Source organism: Panthera tigris, chromosome A3, assembly GCF_018350195.1.
Source record: "Panthera tigris isolate Pti1 chromosome A3, P.tigris_Pti1_mat1.1, whole genome shotgun sequence".
NCBI lineage: Eukaryota > Metazoa > Chordata > Mammalia > Carnivora > Felidae > Panthera > Panthera tigris.
The window spans coordinates 61,760,253-61,783,666 of record NC_056662.1 but is presented as its reverse complement, the minus strand read 5'-3'; the positions used below and the strand labels follow the sequence as shown (position 1 = coordinate 61,783,666).

At 51.7% G+C, this 23,414-nt stretch overlaps 1 protein-coding gene across 3 annotated transcripts; it reads left to right on the top strand.

The window, feature by feature from the left end:
- Nucleotides 1–299: 299 nt before the first annotated feature.
- Nucleotides 300–22,927, top strand: LOC102969244 (tyrosine-protein kinase ZAP-70). Of its 3 annotated transcripts, XM_042981232.1 has the most exons (14): nucleotides 300–454; nucleotides 673–747; nucleotides 9,683–10,115; nucleotides 10,771–10,931; nucleotides 15,413–15,551; nucleotides 15,653–15,740; nucleotides 15,820–15,866; nucleotides 16,092–16,143; nucleotides 17,174–17,366; nucleotides 17,927–18,133; nucleotides 20,274–20,466; nucleotides 20,558–20,698; nucleotides 20,802–20,914; nucleotides 22,425–22,927. In XM_042981232.1, the coding sequence occupies exons 3-14, from the start codon at nucleotides 9,714–9,716 to the stop codon at nucleotides 22,546–22,548; spliced, it is 1,860 nt and encodes a 619-aa protein (XP_042837166.1). In that variant the 5' UTR covers nucleotides 300–454; nucleotides 673–747; nucleotides 9,683–9,713; the 3' UTR covers nucleotides 22,549–22,927. The 3 variants fall into 3 exon arrangements, with proteins under 3 accessions (XP_042837166.1, XP_042837167.1, XP_042837168.1); XM_042981233.1 differs by lacking the exon at nucleotides 673–747; XM_042981234.1 differs by lacking the exons at nucleotides 300–454; nucleotides 673–747; nucleotides 9,683–10,115 and adding an exon at nucleotides 10,139–10,491.
- Nucleotides 22,928–23,414: the final 487 nt, after the last annotated feature.

Genomic DNA, 23,414 nt, shown 5'->3' with positions numbered 1-23,414 from the left:
GTTCAGCGGGCAGGCCTTGGGTCCTTGCCACCTTGGGAGGGGGAAGTAGGGGCATTCCTGTTTCCCACGAGTCCTGGGGATCAGCCTCCCTCTGCTCCTGCTCTGCCCCCCCCCCCTTCTGTCACTCCCTGTCCCTGGCTTTGGGGGTGCTCTTGGAGTTGTCACTTTGCCTGCCGGTGCAACCCTGCAGCTAGCCTCAGTTTCCCCCAGCAAGGGGCAGGCACTGCTCGGTGCAGGAAATACCCTGTGCCCTCCCTGGAGCATGTGACTTTTGATTTTCCTTGAACGCAGCACTTTGTGACTTTGGCGTAGACTTCAGACGCAGCCCCCTTTCCTGTCTTCACATGAAGGAAATAAGTTGAGTTTCGGAGAAACCAGCTGCTGAGAGCACACCAGGCCTTCCGGGCCTGGTCCCTGCCAGCTTGGGCCTTTGTGCTGCTGCTGGTGTGTCCAGGTGAGTGGCCGTTCTTCGGCCTTCTGCCCCGTCCTGCCACTGCAGCCACACCCCAGGGGACTCAAGGCAGCTGGCAGAGGGTGAAGATCCCCTGGGGTGTGGCTTACTTACACTCGGCCTGGGCATGTGAAGGGGTGGTTAGCCGCAGGGCCTCACGCTGGGGGCTTGGACTGCACAGAGACCCACGTTAGTTTCTTGGGCCCTAATTCTTCATCTAGAGCCAGCTGTTGACGTTGGGGACCAGAGATCTTGCAGGCGGCCCATTTGCCTCGATATCATCAACACAACTCCAGGTAAGCCATCCTGGACGGAACAGCACCCGCTCACCATTTCCACGGGTAGCCTTGGTCTGGTGGAGGAGGACAGAGTCAGGAGGCCACTGGTAATGACCGGGAGGGGCCGTCAGATTGGGATGATGGGTGGTGTCCAGCTGGAAAAGGAAGCAGACATGGCTTCCAGCCACCCTGAGGGAAACAGATTCCTTGCCAGAGTGTCAGCTGAGCGGTAGTGTCCAGGGGACACAGAGATACCTGCTCAGTCCCTCACCTCCTCCTGGGCCCCCATCAGGGTGACACCCTTGGCTCCAGGAAGCAGAGAATCCTCCAGAGAAAGCAAACATGTTGTCTTCCCCCTCCCCCAACTCAGCCCTGTGAATATGGGGGTGGCTCAACAGGGCTGTGAACTTGAACAAAAAAATTCCTCTCAGGGGACGCAGGGCAGGCTTGAGCCACTTGTAGGGGAGCTCAGGTTAGAGAGGGGCCCAGAGAAGTGAAGGAGAAAACAGTCTGAATCCTACTCAACTGCGGTGTGTCGGCAAGTTGGGTGGACTTTCTGAGCAAACCGAGGTTTGCACGTCTGTTAAATGCAGGTGCAAATATGGGCACCTTGCAGGCGCCTGGCTCTTGTGTCTTGGGTGAGAGGTTGGGAAAAATGTCCAAGGCAGGGGTTCCTATGGTAAACAACTCAAGGTGAGTTTCATTACTCTTATCTCAGCCAGGATGGCGAGCACACAGTGGGTGCTTAATGAGGCTTTGCTGAGAGATTAGGGCCAGGGACTCCCGGGATGAAAAAAATCTTTGCCGCGTCTGAAGGCTCTTCTCCTCCAGTGCAGCGTCTCTTCTTCTTTTTCACACCTGTCCTCCTGCCTCATGCACATGGCACCGGCCAGGACACAGGGCAGGCAGGGGGCCTGGATAGCGGGACGTGCACACTCTGGAGCCAGGCGGTCTAGACCTGCGTCCTGGCCCTGCCACCTGCTGTGTGTGCTGTGGGACCTCAGGCAAGTCACTGCACCTCTGTGTGCATCAGGTCCTGGCTCCATAAATCCTTCACTCACAAGGTTCTTGTGAGGATTAGGGGAACTAATATAGTTGACCCTGGAACAGCATGGGGGTTAAAGGTGCCGAAACCCAGATGCAGTTGAAAATCTGCACAGAACTTTTGACTGCCCCCAAATTAGCTACTAATAGCCTACTGTTGACTGGAAACCTTCCAATAATATAGACAGTGTAACACGTATTTTGTATGTTACATGTGGTACTACTGTATTCTTACAGTAAAGTAACCTAGACAAAATGAAATAGTATGGAGAAATTCACAAGGGGAAAGGCATTTACAGTCCTGTAAAAAATCTGTGTGTAAATGGACCTGAGCACTTCACACCCCTGCTGTTCTGGGGTCAACTGTAAATCTAGAGTGCCTGGCACATAGTAGATGCTATGTGAGCATGTTGCTGTAATTCTAATTATCATTATTAGCTCTGGGCGGTCAGGCTCTGGACTTTGCAGCTTCTGGAGACTCTCCTAGGGGCTGCAGCAGTCAGACCTCTCCATGCTGACCACTCCCTTCCCCAAAGCATAGGTCAAGGCTGTGGTTCTCAAAGGGAGCCAATTTTGGCACCCCTTTTGCCCCCCAGGGACATTTGACAATGTCTGGAGACATTTTTGGTCATGACTCAGGGGCTGTTGCTGGCATCTAGTAGATACAGGCTAGGAAAGATGCTAAATACCCTGCAATCCCGCAGTGCACAGGACAGCACCCCCCTGTCCCCATGTCTCTATAGGCTCTGTCCTCCCGACTCATCATCTCACCTCTCCCACCCCCTAAGCCTTTCCTTGTCTCCCTTTCACAGCCACAGAGCCTGACATCCAGAGAGGGAAAGCTCCTTGCTGAGGTCACACAGCCCTTAAAACCAAGGCAGCAGAGGTTGAGGTGGGAGGGGAGGGGGAACTGCTCTTCTGGAATTGTCCAGTCGATCAACAGACACTTAGCGAATCTGCTGGATGCAAGGTCCTATCCCCAACCCCACAACAGCCTAGCACTCTGGGCCCTGACAGTCCCAGGCCAGCCTGGGGTGAAAGCCCCTAGAGATCTAGCTCAGAACAGTGGATTCTGTCTCCTAAAGGACATTCACTGAAGTGGTGAGTGCAGATTGCTGGGTCTGAGACCTGCATTCAAATCCTGACTGCCACTTGCAGGTTCCATGATTTTGAACATGACATTAACCTCTCTGAGCCTCAGTTGCTTTAGCTGAGGAATATGGGTAACAATTTCCATTTAATGGAGTTGAGGTGAGGTTTAGATTAAATGGATTATGCTCATAGTAAAGTCCCTGGCACTAACCTGTTTGACATGTACTTATTGGAAGGAAGCAGGGGCTGCGGGAGAAAACAAGATGGCCATAGGCTCTGCTTTGGGGAGCTCAGCTTGGTCAGAGGCAGAGGAGTCAACAGACTGTGGTCATACGTGGCTGTCAGGGCTGTGATATGGGAGGATGGGCCCTGGGAAAACAATGGAGGTCTCTCACTCAGCCTGGAGAGGGTGGAGCAGAAATCATGGAACACTTCTAGGAGGGGACAATGGAGGGGACCTGAAGCATGTGGCCAGGAGAAGGGTATGGGCACCTATTATGTATGTACACCTTGCTGACATAGGCAGGGTAACAAGACAGAGTCTCCACTGTCATGGTGCTTACATTCAAGCAGGGGGCAAAGTCCTATGTCAACAAGTTGGTGGATAAACCACATTTTTGGTGGTGAAGAACAATAAAGCTGGGTCAGGGATAGAGAGAGAAGGGGAGGTGATTTTAGAGAGGGAGATCAGGGAAGAACTCTTGGAGGAGGAGGTGATATTTAGGCAGAGACTCAAATAAAGTGAGGGATTTTGAGGGAAGAGTGTCCAGGCAGAGGGAACAGACAGTGCAAAGACCCCAAGGTTGGACCATGCCTGATTTGATCAATTGACCTGAACAAGTAACATAAGGAGGCCCATGTGGCTGGTGAGGAGTGAATGAGGACAAAGTGGTGTAGGAGCAGATTGTGTAAGGACTTGGGGGCCACGGCGAGCACCTGGGCTTTAACCCTGAGTCAGGTGGGAGTCCTGGAAGGCTGAGAGCAAGAGAAGGACATGATAACACAATGGTGGGCCAGGTGCTGTGCTTGGTGCTCCGTGAGTCTTATCTCAGGGAATCCCCACAATTTCCCAGTATTAGGCACCTTTGCTTCCACCATTTTACAGGTGGGGTCTGGCGAGCTTACCTCACGGCCCAGGGCCACACTACTGTGATACAGTAGATCTCTGATTCTATGGTTGGAATCTGATCCCCTGGTGTCAGGGAAAAGATATGAAAGAGCCTATTGCCACCCGTGGCACATTGACAACTGCTGTCATTATGACTTAGAATGTAACCAAGGTAGCATTTTATTGGCTGAAATTGCCTGTGCTACCTTTGTTGGTAGGCAAAAGGGGAACCCCACCATGGCCTGCAGACTAGAGAGCAGGAAACTTCAGGGGGGACTTGGGGTCTCAGGCAGGGAACTGGGGTCAGCGAAAGGAGGCTTGGGCAGAAGGGTTGGGCCCCCATTTCAGCAGTGCCCTTGGTGGAGGCACTTCTGATGTCTGGCTGAGGATGGCATATGGAGCCCCCAGGCCTGGCTGGTGCCACTGCTGCCCCCTCTCACCAAGTCCAGTTGGATGGACTCATTCCCTCTGTAGCCTGACTGCCTTAGTCTTCCCTCTGGATCTCCCGATGGACATCTAGTTGGGGCTTTTGATGCTCAGAGTATGTTCTATGGAATAGTAGACCCTCAAGGCTCTGCTACTTAGGAGTGGGGATAAAACAAAACTAAACCATCCTTCCGTGCAGGTCTTCTCAGAGCCTTTAATATGCTAATATGCTTTCCACAGCTTCGGAAAATGTGTTTGACCTCTTGAGCCTTTTTTTTCCCCTTTGAAGTATGTTTGGAGTATCATGTCTTTCTGGAATAGATATAAGTGAACCCTACCTTTACCCAAGGAGGATCCTTGAATGGTTGAATTTCAGGTAGATCATTTTGACCAAGGACCACAGGTTTCCTCCTTTCCTCCCAGGGCCTGGGCTGTGAAAACAAGACTGGTGTCCCATCATCTCTCAGTTGAACTGAAAACTCTGGCTGGGAAGGCCAAATTAGGATCTCTGAACTCACAGCTCATGAGGCTAGACGGGGTCAGTCTAGGCAGGACTGGGGCGGGGGAGTCTAATGGTGGGCTTGTCTCCTGGGAAAGCCACTGAGTCTGTGGGGACATAGCTCAGGAGAGAAACATCTGACCTTCCCATCCATGTCCTACCAGGAAGCTGCAGACTGGCCCAGCTCCTCTGAAAGCAAAGGCTCCATGCTGGGCTGGCTTGCAGTGGTGCTGCATGGACAAATATTCCAGCCTCCTGTCTACCTGGCTCACCATCTTCTGCCTCCTGCTGTCCACTTCCTCTGGCCTCCCCAGCATTTCTGGCCCACAGTGTCACTGGAAAGTTGATCACTCCGACTCTCACCCCCTATTTTACTAGTGAGGACAGCCCAGAAAGGCATAGGGAGACAAAAGCAGACACAGGGCTGGGTAACCCCTGGACCCACCTGCCGTGCAGTGTCGTGTTATTATTACTGTTGTCATTATTGGCAGTGAGACAGGGAGGTTGTGATAAAGCTGAGAATGCACGGGTGATGGTCCTGCCTCTGGCATACCTTGGCCTTTGGTCTGAGGTGGCCAATCATGGCTTGTGGTCCTGAACTGGGCCCCAAGGGCCAGCCTCTCCCCACCCCCCTTCTGCCTTAATCTGTCTCTGGCTACCCACGTTGCACCTGTGGCCACTGTGGGGAGGAGCTTCTCAAACTGTGTTGCCGACAATTTCCTGCCACAGCTTCCTGCCCCAGAGACCAGCATCACTACCCCCACCACTCCCCACAGCTCCATGGACAAGCCCCCACCTTGCTGCCTGGTCCTGTGTCCTGTGTATAGGGAGTGACTATATGAGTCTTTGAGGCAGGGATGGCTGTCTTTGGGAGGATGGAGAGGAGTGGGGAGGGTGTACCCAGTGAAGAGCACTGCATGGATAAAAGTATGGAAGTGAATTTGAAAGAAGGCTAATAGCACAACCCAGGTGGAGCAGAGGAAGGGTTGAAGAATTTAGTTAGTTCAATGAAGTGAGCTGGAGGGAGCCACAGTAAGTTCTTGAGCAAGGGAGTCTTTGGGGGAAAAACTGCCGAGAAGCAACTCGCAGACCCTAGAGCTCAGCTCATGGGAAACAGACTGTGGGGTTTAGCCAACCACAAACACTATGTGAGTTAGATCTGGATCTCAGATTTTATTAATAGAAACAGCAGGTAGAGATCAAAGGAGGTGATGCCAGCACAAACAGAGAGGTCTGAACTAGACAGGTGAACATGGCGGCATGTTTATAGCCACAGACAGAATGGCCCAAGTAGGGCTACCAGGGCTGGGGGAGGAGAGGTGGCAGGAACCATCAGAGAGGGAGGAGGCATATCAGGGAGCCTGTGAAGGACCGAGGAGAGCCAAGAAGCTCAAGCAGGAGGAAAGGGTCACTTGTGTCCATCATTCAGGGGATCCAGCATTGAGGAGGGCTTGCCTGGTGCCCACCAGGTGGTGATATCAGTGTTTCCTCTCTGGCCTGAAGAGTATCCTGGTGGGGGTGGGGGGCAGACTGTGAGGCTGGATGAAGGGGTAGGAGTCCAGAAAGTAGAGCAGGGGTGTAGACAGCACTTTCTTTCCTATTTCAGTTATTATTTTTAGTGCCTGGTTTGTCTATAGTTTCCAACTCCTTTAGTTAAGAACCCAACAACTAAGGTATAATTTACATACAGTAAAATTCACCCATTTTAGTGAACACTTCCGTGAGATTTGACAAATACATATAGCCAAGAAACTATCATCTCAATTGAGATACTGACTGTTCTCCCAAATTCCCTCATGTGTCTTCTAGTCAATCCTTCTCCTTGGCCCCCAGCCTCTGGCAACCACTGATGCTTTGTTCTCCACTGATACAGTTTTGAATGGAATTATACAGTTTGTAGCCTTTGGAGTTTGGCTTCGTTCACTCAGCATGATGCCTTTGAGATTCATCCATGTGTTGTGGACATTTCCTTTCATTTTATTGCTGGGTAGTATCCCATGGTGGTGATGTACCATAGTTATCTATTCATCTGTTGAGATACATTTGTTTCCAAAATTTGGCAGTTGTGAGTAGAGCCGCTATAAACATTTCCTGTGTAGGTTTTTGTGTGAATACAAGTTTCCATTTCTCTAGGGTAAATACCCAGGAACCCTTTTTTGCTTCTTAAACACTCTGATGGAATGGTGACCTATATCTCCAGGTGGGACACAAATGCAGTCTCTGATTAATCACCTACCTGTAACTGTTGGGACATTCAGGAACCCTCTCAAGCCTGGCCTTCCCAAACCAAATGTCAGGAACCGTCTGGTTAGAATGCAGATTCTGGTTCCTCCTCTGGCTACCCTGACTCAGATCTCACCTGATTCCCATTCCAGTATCTTCCTTTCAGCCCCTGTGCCCATCCTTGCCTGTCCCTGGACACCCAGAGGTAAGGCAGCCTTTTCCAACCCACACAGGCCTTCTTTGCACCCCCTGCTTACTTTCGCTTAACTAAGAAAGGCACCCAAGGATCTTCCCCTGAATGTAACCTATGCCTGGGTGGTCTTGCTGGGCCCACCCTAGAGAAGTGTTTGGAAATTGTTATAGGGAGATGAGTTTTTTCAATATTGTATAAAAGCTTCCAAATATACAGCAAAATGGGAAGAATTATATACCCATTAACCATCCCATAGTTCTACAATTAATATTATTATATTCACTTTATCACATACAGTCTATCCTCATTATTAGGACATTCTGTATTTAGCCTACTTGCTAAAATTTGTTTATAACCCCCAAACTAATACTCAAGGCCCTTTCACAGTCATTCAAGAACATACCCAGAGAAGCAAGAAATTTGAGTCAACTGACATGCGCATTCCCACTGAGGTCAAACAAGGTGACACTTTTCTCTACCTTTTTGTTTTACTTCTCATACTGTAAACAAGTGTCCTTCTCTCTATTTGGTGCACATTTTTTTGTGCTTTTTGTTGGTGATTTCACTGTTTAAAGGGCAGTGCAGTGCTGAAGTGCTATCTTGTATTCCTACATGCAAGAAGGCTGTGATGTGCCTTACAGGAAAAGTCTGGGTTGTCAGATAATCTTAGCTATAGCGCTATTGGTTGAGCATTCAATGTTAATGAATCAACAGTATATATCAAATAAAGTGTCTTTAAGCAGAAACAAGGTTAAGTACTGATCAGTTGATGAAAATATTGACCAGAGAGTGGGGGGGCCTAGGCTGGCTCAGTTGGTAGAACATGTGAGTCTTAATCTTGGGGTCATGAGTTCAAGTCACGTTGAGTGTGGAGCCTACTTAAAAATTTTTTAAGTTATGGGGTGCCTGGCTGGCTCAGTCAGAAGAGCATGCAACTCTTGATCATGGGGTGGTGAGTTTGAGCCCCACATTGGGTGCAGAGAATACTGAAAAAAAAAAAAAAAAAAAAAAAAGAAAGAGAAGAAAAAAGAAAAAGAGAAAAAAGAAAAAAGAAAGTGTTGTGACCAGAAACTTGAAGGAACCTAACCCTGGATTCCTCTAGGAGCGATCATTTAGTATTTGCTAATTCAGTGTTTGCAATGACTTTACAGAACTACTCTGAATAATAAGACTTATCTGTTCACCTGTCTATCCATCAATCAATGTTATTTTTTCTGGATGCCTTTCAAAGTAAATTACAGCCATCAGAGGTAAATATTTCCACATACAGATCATTAACTAGCGTTCAATATTTCCTTTTCTTTTTTTTAAAATGAGGGGTCCAAATATAATGAAATGAACAAATTTTAGCACATTCTTAGAGAAATTGAGACACTTGTATAACCCAAAGCTTATCAAGATATCAGCCATTGTACCATCACCCCAGAAAATTAAAAGCAGGTAATTTTAGGTTATCTGCCTTACCAGATAGTTATCTAAATATCCTTAATTCCTTCCCCCTCTCCCCCTCCCCCATCACACATCTCATTTTATTTAGTGGCTGTATCAAAGTTCACGTTGGAGTTAAACCCTAATGTATTTAACCAATATCCTATTGATGGATATTCAAATTAATTTATGCTTTCTAGAAATTTGTCCGTGAAGGCAGAGGGGGCAGGGTAAAGCGTAATTTCTAAGGCCAGGGGGTTCTCAGTGGAAAGGAAGAAGGGAAGGTTAATAGAGAAAGGTTCTTTTGAAGAACAAAACTTGTTCCAGCTTTGTTCCCTATGCCTGATGTTCTCTCTTCCACGATTTTTGAAAAGCTGGTTCATCCTCATCCTTCAGATCTCAATTCAAATGCTACTACCTCAGACAAGGCGACCTTCCCAGCTACAGTGGCCTCTTCTCTCTCCTAATAGCACTCTATTTCCTTTATAACACTGGTCTCAGTCTGTAATTACTATTTTTGCCTGTTTCCTTGTTTAATGTATCTCCCCCCCCCCCCCCCCCCTTCAGATTTTTCAGTATTCAGGAGGGCAGGGCCTGTCTTATTCACTCATATCCAGCGCTGGGCTGAAACACAATAATTCAACACGTGTTTGGGAAATGAATGAATGGTTCCAGGTTCTGGTGTGTGTGGGCCCGTGGGGGTGTCTGGGCGTTCCACACAAAGTCTCTGAAAAGTCAGAGGAGGATTGGGGATCCTCCGATCTGAGCCCAGCCGGCGGGGGCTCCTCTCCAAGTTTATTCTGGCGTAAAGAGGCTCTGCACTATGACACTGATGCCCCTCAATGCGTCCTCTCTCCCACTATCTCTGGGCCCAGTGGACTGAGTTCAAGAAGGCAAGCCGAGACCCTGACGTGCCCTCCATCTTGTTCTGAACCCGCAGGGTCTGGCGAGGCACAGGGGCGGCGGCGGCGATGCCGGACCCCGCGGCGCACCTGCCCTTCTTCTATGGCAGCATCTCGCGCGCCGAGGCGGAGGAGCACCTGAAACTGGCGGGCATGGCCGACGGGCTCTTTCTGCTGCGCCAGTGCCTGCGCTCGCTGGGCGGCTACGTGCTCTCGCTCGTGCACGATGTGCGTTTCCACCACTTCCCCATCGAGCGCCAGCTCAACGGCACTTACGCCATAGCTGGCGGTAAGGCGCACTGCGGCCCAGCCGAGCTCTGCGAGTTCTACTCGCGCGATCCCGACGGGCTGCCCTGCAACCTGCGCAAGCCGTGCAACCGGCCGTCCGGGCTCGAGCCGCAGCCCGGGGTCTTCGATTGCCTGCGCGACGCCATGGTGCGCGACTACGTGCGCCAGACGTGGAAGCTGGAGGTGAGAGCGCGGGCCCGAGGGGGCGGGGCCGGGGAGAACAGGCCCTTGAGGGCGAGAGATCCTTGGGGACTGGGGAGAGCGAATGCATTCTTCAGCCTGCGCTTTGCTGTGCTTCGTCAGATTTGGAAGCTGGAGGGGTGGATGCGGTCCTGGTTGGGGGCAGGACCTAAGAGGTGGCCTCGTAGGGAGGGCGCCGAGTGACGCCTTGGTGCAAGCCTATGCCAGACAGCTATTGAAGGTTGCCCTGGGCCTGGGCTGGGGGCGGGCCAGGACCATAGGGGAGCTGCCAGCGCGGGCCGGGCTGTGGTCTTCAACAGCCTGCAATACCCGACAACCAGTGTCAGATCTTCCAGCTGAAGATGAGCTTGGACTGCCTGTAAGGCGGGGTCTGGGGCGTGGCCCTAGATGGGCGGGAGGTTGGAGAAGGACCGTGGAGATGGCGGGGGCGGGGGCAGGGGCGGGGGTAGGAGGGGGGTGTCTGGAGAGGGGGGCTGTCCTCAACAAAATGAAGGACTCACTCTAGGTGGGTCTAGGGTGAAGGGTCTCATAGGGACAGAGGAAATTAGGAAGGTCCAGAGGAGGGAAGAGGGTTCCTGTGGTCACGCCCGTGGTGACAGTTATCAGTCTCCTGGCTCCTCCATCCTCCCTTCCCTAGGGTGAGGCCCTGGAGCAGGCCATCATCAGCCAGGCTCCCCAGGTGGAGAAGCTCATTGCCACAACAGCTCACGAGAGGATGCCCTGGTACCACAGCAGCCTGACTCGAGAGGAGGCGGAGCGCAAACTCTATTCGGGCTCGCAGACCGACGGCAAGTTCCTGTATGTGGGGCTTGAGGCCTGGGACTTTACGGCGGTGAGGCTGGGGCTTGTTGGCCAGAATCCTGGAGGCTGGGGCAGACCTCAGTGTGCAGTGTGCAGGGAGGGGTGCGCCTGTGCTAACACGTGCAAGTGGCTAGTGTGTTTCTGAGTGTGTGGTAGGGACATTATATGAGAAAGGATCTGTAGTGGTTAGGACTCCAGAGCTGGACTGTCTGGGTGGGAATCCAGGCTCTGCTATTTATCAGCTCAGGTCGCTGGGCAAGTAGCTGAACTTCTGCCTGCTTCAATTTCCTCACCTTCATTCAGCAAATATTTACTGAACATCTACTATGTGCCAGGCATGTTTCAGGCACTGAGGACATAGCAGTGAACAAAACGGACACAAATCCCTGTCCTTGTGGAGCAGGAAGACACAAAACAAATCCGGGGAACCCAGGCTGTGCTACCTGCCAGCTGCTGTCCCCACCCTAGCTCAGCTTTGACCTCTTTCATATCTTAAGCTTCCATGGAAGATGTTTGACAACGAATTCCTCTGCCCCAAGGAAAAGTCTGCAAACTTTCTGCAGAGTTTATGACAATTAATTGGTCTACTGAGGTTAGAGGAGTCTCAGGAGAGCCTAGGCCAAGGGCTTTGACCAGCTATGGGTGCCTTGGATATCAAACTCGAAGTCACAGAGGCAGGTAGGGTCAACATGAGCCATGGGACACTGAGGCTGAGGGAACAAGGATCAGGTACAATATAGAGACTGAACTGGCACTGAGGTTCAGAACCAGGTAGAGCAGTGACAGTATCAAGGACAGTGACTTAACACTGGGCAATGTCAGGAGACCAGAAGCAGGTACTTTGAGCCAGGCTATTGGAAAATTAGGCAAGGCATGCTCTGGACAGAAGCTATTGTAGATTGCTTTTGTGGTTCCTGCAGTCAATAACTGCTTTCTCAATATGGGGATAGTTAGGGTCTGAAGGTCAAAGCTACAGGGGATAGTTAGGGGCCAAGGGTCAAAGCTGTAGGCATAGAACCTTGCATGGGGCTGGGAGGAGGGGAACACCCCTGGTGGGTCATGATGCCTGGCACAAGCCCAGAACTGGTCCAGTTCTGAGATAAGGGTGTAGGGTATGATAGGAAGATGCATGTTACTCAGGCCTGGAATTAAAACCAGGGCCACGCTTAACTATTGACCACAGGTCAGAGCTGCCGAAGAATGGATGGAATTGTACCTCATGCTGTTTGTTGCCAAAGCTTTCTTTATAATCTCAGGGTTTACGGAGTGGTTGATTCAACTTGAAAAGAAACCTGACCTCTGGAAAGGGCCTTTAAGATTATATTGTTAAGTGTTTCCTAACCTCTTCTGGATCACAGACCCTTGTGGGAATCTTACCAAAGCTGAACCCCTTTCTCGACCCCAAACATGTTTACTCCAGAGATTTTGCACACAAGAAGCTACAGAATTTCGTAGTTGAACCTAAGCCTCATTCTTGGAGCCCTTTTTGGGTTAAGAACCTCTGATTTAGTTCAACTGTCTCATTTTACATGTGAGGAAACTGAGAGGATAAGTGACTTTCTCAGGGTGGCACAGATAATCGTGTGACAGAGCTGGCTGTCAGTCCTATTAGCAATTAATTGATTGGAATTGATTTGAATCCTGGCTCGACTTCTAACCAGTTGTGCAATCTAATACCTCAGTTTCCTCATCTGCAAAATGGGGACAATAATAGTACCTACCTTGTGGGGAATGCTGTGAAGGTCAAATGACAACTATGTGAAGAATTTAGAACCAGTATCTCAATAAATGCTAGCTCTTATATTACTGTTACCAGGTTCTGTATATTCGGAAGTAGAGATACACGTTGATTTCTTAGCTGGCACTTCTAGCTTAAGTTAAGTTTGAACTGCAGAGGCAAAGAACTGCGACCACCTACTGGGTTTTTTTGGTAAATAAAGTAGAATTTGTGGCATTGAAATATACATGGTGACCACATCAATGTCTTTGGCCTATGTGGTTATTACGTGGGAATTGGTCGCTGTTCTTTTATGAATTCACATATCTCTTTCCAAAGAGAGTGTTATCAGTTAGCCTTTGCTATGTAACAAGCCGTCCTAAAATATCATGGCTTAAAACAACATTATTTATTCCCCCCTTGATTCAGGGGGTCGGCAGTGTGGGCTTAGTTCAACTGGGTGATTCTTGTACTGGTTTCCTTTGAGCTCGCTCATGTGGCTGCAGTTAGACGTGGTGGGGTGTGGACTGGGGCTGAATGGTCTAGGATGGCCTCACTTACATGTCCGGCAGTTGGCAGCCTGGCGTGCCTGGGTTCTCCTTCCTGGGGCTTCTCCAACAGGCTAACCTGGACTCATTCCAATGGTGGCAGGGTTGCCAGGACAAGCAAGAGAGGGCAAGCGAGCCCACTGCTTGACCACTTTCCAAGCCTCACCTCGTGTCATGTTTGCTAATGTCTTACTGGCCCAAGTGAGTCATGTGATAAGGCCCGGATGGAGGAGATACAGAATGAGACTTCTATGTTTTTTTTCTTTTAAGTTTATTTATTTTGACAGAGAGAGAGAGAGAGAGAGAGAGAGAGAGTGCATGCACACATGAGGGAAGGGCAGAGAGAGAGGGAGAGTGAGAATCCCAAGCAGTCTCTACACTGTCAGTGCAGAGCCAGATGCGGGGGGCTCCATCATGACCTGAGCCAAAATCAAGAGTCAGCCACTTGACCGACTGAGCCGCCCAGGTGCCCTGAGACTCCATCTGTTGATGGGAAAGAATGCCTCGTATTGTGGTGGTGTTTTCAATTTTACATATACGTTTGCTGGTGAGCGCTGGGTGTTGAGTTTCTGCTGTTAGTTCAAAACTTAAGATGTGGACCTGAGGGAGGTCTTTTTTACTACTCAAAAGAAGAGAACTAGTAATTAGAAACCATAACCTCCAAGCTACCCCACCAGTCTAGTTATGGAAGTGCTTTCCTTTCTGTGGGACATTTGCATTTTAGTTTGTTGTGGGTTCTCTTCTCTGCCCTTGAGGCTCCCCTATCACCCTGTACCCTGGTTTCCTATCTCTTCAGGCATCCCTAGTTGTGGGCCAGCCTAGGAATCATATCTTGCTTCATTGCATTGTTCTCCTGGGAACTTGCTGCCCTTCTGTCCCAGTCTCAGGTTTTGCCATGGCAATTTAGAGGATATTTTCCCCATCCCTTTGACCTAAGGGAGGGCTTGATTACAAGGTGGGCTCACATCTCTCTTGTTTACTACTGTATTTCTGCCCTTAGAACAGTGCCTGAGACATGGTTAACATTCAGTAAACATTTATCCGTGGGCCAAAGCCCTGTCAGAGAGTTTACAGCACCTGCAGGCCATCCTGATGCCTACTTCCTGCTGCCCGCCAACAACCAGCTCTTCTGCAACGTAATACAATTCCTCAGATTATGGGTCAGCTGCCTACAACTTCTTGTACAAGACTTGAGACCCCCAGGACCAGTTGGTGTCCATCCTCCATTGGAAATTTACACTTAACTCTGGAGTAGAACCTTGTGCCAGTGACTTGAAACAAAATTGTTTTGTGGGAGGTGTTGGTTGGTTTCACTGTGGGATGAGGGGGTGCAGGCATCTGGCTCTAAGTTGGCCTGTGTGTGTGTGTGTGTGTGTGCGTGTGCGGACAAGGTCTTACCACACAAAGCCCCCATTCTTCGAGGGGCTTAATTCCCATTCATAGACTAGGAAGATTTGTGTACTTATTTTGGCAAATTTCCAGCAGAGGACAATCAAAGTTCTCACTCTGTCAAAGGTCAGTCTTTACAGTAACTAGCGGGTCTGTTGTGATGACACGGTGACCTACTCTGATTTGTACAAAGGTGCCCCAGGAGCGAGCCATGGAGTTGTGCTTACCTCTGTGGCTCTTCATGGAAAAGTGGCTTTCTCTCCCCAAGAGAATATTTTAAGTCTACCTGCAGAGACATCTGTGGCCTCTGTGGGTGGCTGAGTGTCTACCATAGATAGCTCGATATCCTGTGGATGGCCAAGTATCCCCGGTGAATGGCTGAGTGTCTCCTAAGGAAGGCCACAGACTCTGCTGTGGAGGACCCAGTGTCTGCTTGTGGCTGGTTCAGTGTTCTCCCCTGGATGGCCACGTGTTCAGCTGTGTGAGCCTCAGGCTATTCTGGGCTGAGTGTCCACCGTGGGAGGCCCAGTATTCCCCCGTGGATGGTCACATATTGGCCCTTGCACAGCTGTGTCTCCCTGTGGACACTGCCATTCTCCTCTCATTTCCCTCCCCGACTCCACCCTACCACCTGTTACCAGTAGGTCTGGAGGTTGAGTCGTGCCTGACCTTGGCTCCCCTAGTCCCTGACACTTCTCTGTGAGACTGTCAGGGTCAGAGCCCATGGGTGTGTGTGTGTGTGTGAGATCTGGGGCCCGGCAGGGGGTCACCACAGGAGAACTCAGGTGGTTATAGGGGTGATACCCCCTCCTTCCCCCTGCCAGGCTGAGGCCCCGGAAGGAGCAGGGCACGTACGCACTGTCCCTGATCTACGGGAAAACCGTATACCACTACCTCATCAGCCAGGACAAGGCAGGCAAATACTGTATTCCTGAGGGGACCAAGTTTGACACGCTCTGGCAGGTAAGCTGCCCATCTACCTTGCTGTTGAGGGGATGTGGTGGGGGGTTGCTTGGGGTTCTGGGGGAGGGAAGAGCCCAGGCCCTGATGCCGCCTCCCTGCAGCTGGTAGAGTACCTGAAGCTGAAGGCTGATGGGCTCATCTACTGCCTGAAGGATGCCTGCCCCAACTCCAGCGCCAGCGCCAGCTCAGGTGAGTGGGGCTGTGGGGGACGGGGGCGGGGTGAGCGAAGACCCCGTGCCCCACCCCCTCACTGTCACTTCTCCCCCAGAGGCTGCTGCTCCCACACTCCCAGCTCACCCATCCACTTTCACCCATGTGAGTTAGCTGGCATCTCAAAGTTGGGTCGTGAGGGATGGAGCTGGGCGGGTGGGTGATGGGTCCTGTTCCCAGGGCGAGGCTGGGATGGAGAGTGGGGCTGCCATGGACCAGAAGAGGGTACCCCCAGAACTGTCCCTGGGAGTCCTCAGAGAATATGGGTCTCAGGGGCTGGGTGCCCCCAGCTCAGGTCCTGCTGACCCTTGTTGACCCCGTGACCTTTAGGCTCAGAGACGGATTGATACCCTTAACTCAGATGGATACACCCCTGAACCAGGTGAGCTGACAAAGCTGGAGGTGTATGTGTGGGGTTCCTGCCAGGCTGTGATCAAGGTCCCTGGCTGGGCTCCAGGGTGTGGCAGGGGAGGGATGTGGGCCAGGCCTGACTTGTGACTGCAGACGTCCACGTGGGTGCACATCCATCATGCCTGCCTGTGTGCTTGTGCATGGGGTGCATGCAGACATGCAGGGGAGTACATCTGGCTGTGCCTGAGCCACAGACACACATGTGTTCAGTACCTACAATGTGCCAGTCACGCCCCATGCTCGTGTGTGTCTGAGCTTGTCGAATGCTTCTGATATGCCATATTAGTCATGCCAGTTAGTCATGATGATTATTCTCAGTTTACAGATGAGAAAGGAGGGCAAGTAACTTAATAAGGTCCTGCGGTTAGGCAATAGTGGAACTGGGATTTGAACCCAGGCAGGCAGGCAGGCTCTGGAGCCCTGTTTTTAAAATGCCTGGCTGCAGATGCTAATGTGTTTGATGTGTAGATGCAAGCCCATCCCGTGTGCATGCACAGAGAAAATACAGGATTGCTTGTGCACACAGAGGCTCACCTTTGGAGCCCTTGTAAACATGGCTGTGTGGTGCATCCAGAGACATGGGCAGATATGGACATAGGTGCACACACACGCACAGAGGTCTTCCTGTAGCTGCTACACTAACAGTTTCTCATGCAGATGTGCCTTTGGACCCCCATCACACACAGACGTGGGTGCAAGTATACGTGGGTGCGTTTGTGTGAATGCATGGGCACACGTGGTTACATGTGCACATAGTCGCATACGCCTTTAGAGCCCATTGGATGTGGCTTCCCAGTCCCCCCCAGAGGGGACCAGGAGTGTACACAAGTGCACGCATGCACACGAGCACACACGTGTACCCACGTGCCTGTGCATGCTCTGGATGGTGCACCGTTGTCTGGGGTGTGTGCTTTGCGGGTGCCAAGGCTGCTGTGCCCTCCCTGTCCCTTGTCCCACTCCCTCATCCTGACTTGGGAGCGCACACGTGTGTGTATGCCCAGCACGCCTAGTGTCCACAGAGAAGCCAAGGCCAATGCCCATGGACACAAGTGTGTACGAGAGCCCCTACAGTGACCCTGAGGAGCTCAAGGACAAGAAGCTCTTCCTGAAGCGTGAGAACCTCCTCATCGCTGACATAGAACTTGGCTGTGGCAACTTTGGCTCAGTGCGCCAGGGCGTCTATCGCATGCGCAAGTATGGCTGCTCCTGCCGTGGTCTGGGGCACCACCGTGGTGGGGGGACAGAGGAGGGAGTGGCCTCACCAGGCCTTGGGGGTTGGGGCCGGGATGCGATATCAGTTTGCCAGGGAGACAGACCCTGGGCCAGAAAAGTACATGCTAGGGGGTTACCTGGGAGGGCTCGGGTCAGCACCTGAGAGGGTGTGGGAGAAGCAGGCTGGGACAGGGAGAGGGTGGGCTGAGCCGCAGTTGCAACAGAGGCCTTAACCAACCCAGGGGAGCTGCAGAGGGGCCCCCCTTTGTAGCCTTGCTACTGGATACAGGCAGCCCCTGGGGGCGGGTGTAGCTTTGAGGTGTTTTTTTTCAGCGAGGGGCAGTTCTCGGTGAGGGACTTGGCAGCGAGCTGTCCCTGGCCGACACTCCTGGCACCTGAGCAAGTGGGTGCCTGGACCCTGAAGGGAGATCCAGGTGGCAACCCACGGTATCCACCACACATGGCCAGAGAGAAGAGAGGCGGGTTGGGTGGGCACAAGGGGCCGAGCGGGGCCCGTGCTGACCAGGCGCATGTCATGGCAGGAAGCAGATTGACGTCGCCATCAAGGTGTTGAAGCACAGCACGGAGAAGACAGACAAGGATGAGATGATGCGCGAGGCGCAGATTATGCACCAGCTGGACAACCCCTACATCGTGCGGCTCATCGGCGTCTGCCAGGCCGAGGCCCTCATGCTCGTCATGGAGATGGCCGGCGGCGGGCCCCTGCACAAGTTCCTGCTTGGGAAGAAGTGAGCTCCGGGCGGGCTGGGCACTTGGAACTTGTGGGCCCAGCAGGCTCATCCGTCCTTATGGGTGTGCTCCAGCCACGAGGGCACACTTATTTTCACACGACTGTAGACACACTCACTCCTGCCGCCCTGCGCGCCCACACTCACACCCATGGGGCGGAGCTGTTACCAGCACAGCCGTCAGAGTCTGACCTCCAGATCTGAACTGTAGCCCTGCCACTGACTAGTGTGACCCCGGGCAGGTCTCTCAGTTTGTCTGTGCCTCAGTTTCCTCACTCGTACCACAGTGCTGATCACAGTATTTACCTCAGGGGGCTCTTGTGAGGCTCACATGAGTTGATATTTGTAAAGTGCTTAGAACAGTGTCCGGCCCTGCTTGTAAGAGCTTTAGAAGTTTTGCCCTCGTGAGATTGTCCATAGTCGATTGTCTTTGACCTAAGACAGTGTCAGCAAACTGCAGCCCACAGTGTTGTTTGGTACTGCATGGCTTGGCATTTTTAAAGGGTTGTAAAAGAAAAAAAGAAGCAGAAGAGTATGTGGTAGAGACCACACGTGGCCTGCAAAGGCTAAAATATTTACTATCTGGCCTTTTACTGAAAAAATTTGCTGACCCTCAATCTAAAGAAACTGTGATTTCGTTTGTTTTCTCGTGCCTCAAACTCTTACCCTCATAGACATGGTCTTTTACACTCACTGAGGCGTGTGACCATCAACTCATATTCTCACTGGTGCATGTACATTCACAGCGTACCCCAGCTCGTGCATGCATTCGTGCTGACTCATACATTCAGTTATTCCACAGGTTTTGCTGGGCAATTTCTCTGTAATCGGGACTGTTACTAGCATTTGGGATTCATCGGTGAACAAAAGGGACAAAGGTCTCTGTCCTGTATTCTGGTTGGGAAAAAAGAGGCTTTCAATGATAATTATAATACAATGTAGAATATGTTGGAAGAGAAGTACTATAGAAAAGAGGATTGGGAGTGTCACGGTGGGAGGTGAAAAGTGAGAAGGCGAGGTCTGTGCAAACTGAGGGAGGCAGCCAAGTGCAGCTGTGGGGGAAGAAGCCAGTGCAAAGGCCCTGAGGTGTGCCTGTGCTCAATGTGGTGAGAGAACTGTGAGGAAGGTCCCATGGCTGCGACAGAGTGAATGAAGAGGAGAGGGGGAGCTGATAAGGGTAGGGAAGTGATGGGGCAGGTCATGCAGGACCTTGTGAGCCATGGGGAGACCTTGGACTTCCACCCCAAGTGTTGTGGTGGGAGCCCTGGGAGGCTCTAAACAGGGGGAGTGGCAGGACTGGGCTTCTGTGCTCAGGGAGGATGGGCGATGGGGAATGAGGGTGGTGGTGCCTGTTCGTTCTGGTCCAGGCTTACAATGATGAAGGCTGGACTGGGGTGGCAGAAGCAGAGGTGGAGAGAAGTAGAAGGATTCTGGAAGGATTCTGAAGGCAGAGCTGCCAGGGTGTGTTGACAGATTAGAAGCCAGGTGTGAGAAAGAGGAGCTGAGGGTGAGGCTGGTGCTTCTGGCCCAAGTCAATGAAAGGATGTGGTTGTTGGAGAAGAAAGGGACAGTGTGGGGAGCTGGGTATGTGTGTGAACAACCAGGAACTTAGCTTTATCTTTATTTTTATTATTTTCAAGTTTATTTATTTATTTTGAGAGAGACAAGAGTAGGAGAGGGGCAGAGAGAGAGAGAATCCCAAGCAGACCCAAGCCCAGCACAGAGCCTGACATAGGGCTCGATCCCACAACCCTGGGATCATGACCTGAGCTGAAATCAAGAGTCAGATGCTTAACTGACTGAGCCACCCAGGTGCCTCTGTCTTTATTATTTTTGAGATGCCCATGAGACCCCCCTCCCCACCCCCCCCACCAGGGGCACATACAGGATGCAGGTAAATGTGTAAGTTTGGGAATCATAGTATGTGGGAGACATTGAAAGTCTTGAGACCAGAGGAGGACAGAGGGTTTTGCCTCTTCTGTTCACACCTGCCCTCCTTCCTGTATCTCCAGCCCTGTGCCTGGGCACACAATAAGCACCTGCTGACTACATGCTCAGCTGGGTCAGAGGTGTGGGCTTTGCTCCCTTAGGAACTGGGGCTGTCCCCTCCCACCTGACCCTGCTTTCCCCTGCACCCCAGGGAGGAGATCCCCATCAGCAACGTGGCGGAGCTGCTGCACCAGGTGTCCATGGGGATGAAGTACCTGGAGGAGAAAAATTTTGTGCACCGTGACCTGGCAGCCCGCAACGTCCTGCTGGTCAACCGGCACTACGCCAAGATCAGCGACTTCGGTCTCTCCAAGGCACTGGGTGCCGACGACAGCTACTATACTGTGAGCCCCCACCCCTTTGGTGCCCAGGTGGATGAGGTTGGTGGGTGGAGGGTCCCTGAGCCCTGCCCTGGCAACATCTCCCCCTTTTCAGGCCCGCTCGGCAGGGAAGTGGCCGCTCAAGTGGTATGCGCCCGAGTGTTTCAACTTCCGCAAGTTCTCCAGCCGCAGTGATGTTTGGAGCTATGGGGTCACCATGTGGGAGGCCTTCTCCTATGGCCAGAAGCCCTACAAGGCAGGCGTGGGCAGAGGCGGGTGGGCAGGTGGCTGGGTGAGAAGCGGGGTGAGGGTGAGGTGGCCTTGGTTACTCATGTTGCACTTGGTTCTGGCTCGAGCAGAAGATGAAGGGCCCTGAAGTCATAGCCTTCATCGAGCAGGGCAAGAGGATGGAGTGCCCGCCAGACTGTCCACCTGAAATGTACACACTCATGAGTGACTGCTGGATCTACAAGTGAGTGCCAGTGGGTGGGAAGGGTACCCAGCTGAGCCGACACTGGGCCGGGGACCAGAGGTCATGGTGACCAATAGTCCAAAACTCATCCCGCCCAAGACTCACCCAGTTCACAGTCTTTCTCACATGCAGTAGCTTTACTCTCTGCACCTATGCTAAATACCTCAACACATGGACCCTATAGTGCTCCAATGGGCCAACACCCCAACACTCTACCTGTAAACACCTAGTGCTCCAGCATCTAAAACCTCAGGCCCCCACCAGCCAACACTCAACACGTTGATCCTGCAATACTCAAACGAGGCAGTACTCTTTTACCCAAAATATAGAACCAATGGTCAGGACATGTGATAATACTCCACTCTCATTCCTCAGTCCCCCGCTGTCCAACATTCAACACCTATTTATCCTGACAAGCCAATACTACAGCACCCAAATACTCAATATATTCAAAACCTCCACCTCTGTCCAGTGTTCAAGCTCAACACTTGAACAGCCCAACTTTTAACACCATCAGCATTTCAACTTCCCATCAGAAAATAGGCAACACACACCCAAACAAGATATTGTCCTACACTGAGCCATTGTCATCCACTGAGCATGGATATTCCAACATTTGATACCTTTTCTACCTGGACATCCGTTATTCCATTGGCCAGCACCTATGACATTGACACCTAAACAGCCAAGCAACCCGATGTATAGATACCCTATTTATGATAAATAATACATGATCAGTCCATCCAACATGTGTTGACCTGGTCTCCATTGGGAAGTACTCAGTACACCAACACCCCAATACCGAAAGAGGCTCGCATCCAACGCTATACATGGATATTTCACACACAGTACCATTCGTAGCCCAACTCTTCACTAACTGAACCCACCATCAATGCTCCAATGTTCTGCTAGACTAGGGGCAGCATACTTGCACCCATAAAAGCCCGCACCTGGCATCCAAATACACTGGCCCTTGGCACATGTGCAGTACCTCAGCCTTCAATATCCCAGGCCCCCTTGGTTGATAGTTGTAACCCCGACACTCAGTGAATTCAGTTCCCTAAATCTTCACCAGTTAACCCTCAACAGATGGTTCCCCCAACATCCTGTATGTCGGCAGCTCTTCTATTACATGGTACAGAACCACCTGAATTCTAGTACTCACATCCAAGAGACGTCTCCATTTCCCAAAACTCTACCACCCTGACAGCCCCACTGATTTTATTTTTTTAAATGTTTATTTATTTCGAGAGAGACAAAGCCAAGCAGGGGAGGGGCAGAGAGATAGGGAGAGAGAGAGAGAGAATCTCAGTGCAGAGCCATGGGGCTTGATCTCACCAACCGTGAGATCGTGACATGAGCTGAAACCAAGAGCTGTATGCTTGACTGAGCCACCCAGGTGCCTCCCCGCCACACACTGATTTTTTGAGCCCTATGCGTGTCTGCCCTCCAGCTGAAGCTGGGTTCTGGGGATATGGTCAGTGGCCTGGATCTACCTGAACCCCCACAGGTGGGAAGACCGCCCAGACTTCCTGGCTGTGGAGCAGCGCATGCGGACCTACTATTACAGCTTGGCGAGCAAGACTGAGGACCCCCCGGGGCCTGGAAAGGGAACCGAGACTGCTTTTGCCTGAGCTCCAGCCTGCCTGGGGCCTGCAAGCCACGATGCCCCAGCTTCAGCCCCATCCTAGGACCTCCAGTTTGGCTGGCTTCACTTCAGCTTTTCTGCCCAAACCAGCTGGGCTGTATAAGGCAGGCAGCTGAAGCCTCAGTTTAATACTGATCTAGTTTTCCCCACTTGGTCACCTGTCCCCTCTGGCTGGGGGAGGAGGGAGGCCCTGGGAGGGTGGGGTTGCATAGCCTGCTCTTGGGCTGGTATCTACCGGGGAGCCCTGAACTGAGGGAGCATTGCTTACAGTAAGGACCCTCCTTCCTCTGGAGCCCAAAGGGGAAGACTTGGAATTCTCAGGTGGCAAGACCTCAATCGTTTAAATAAACTCAGCTTCTTTCTTATTTGAGTCTCTCATCTTTTCTGCCATGGGTGGGGGTTGGGCAGGACAGGGGGTGGGTCATTGGAAGGGGTCAATGAGAAGTGCCTGAGCACAGCTTTTCTTGCGTGGGCCTGGATGTGGCCCCCAGGGTCTGAGTATCTGGCTTTCCCACTTCTCTGCCCTGGGGACATCTTTGTGTGAGTGAGGAGCTGTGGCAGAGTGGGGGAACTGAGGCAGGTGTGCTGCTGGGCCTCAGCTTCCCTGTCTTTGTGGGTGGCGTGAGAAGGGTGCTCTCCATGCTGGCTGCCTGTTAGCATCACCTGGCGCGATTTTAACAAACGCCAACCCCCTCTCCTCCACACCTCAACATTGGTGCGTTTTAAAGTGCCTTCAGGTGATTCTATCACCTAACACCCTACTCACCTGCCCCACCTTCCTCCCTGGACACAGTCACAGCTGGGACCTTCACCTTGTGTCCCAAGTGCCGGCTCAGTCCTGCTGAGAAGTCC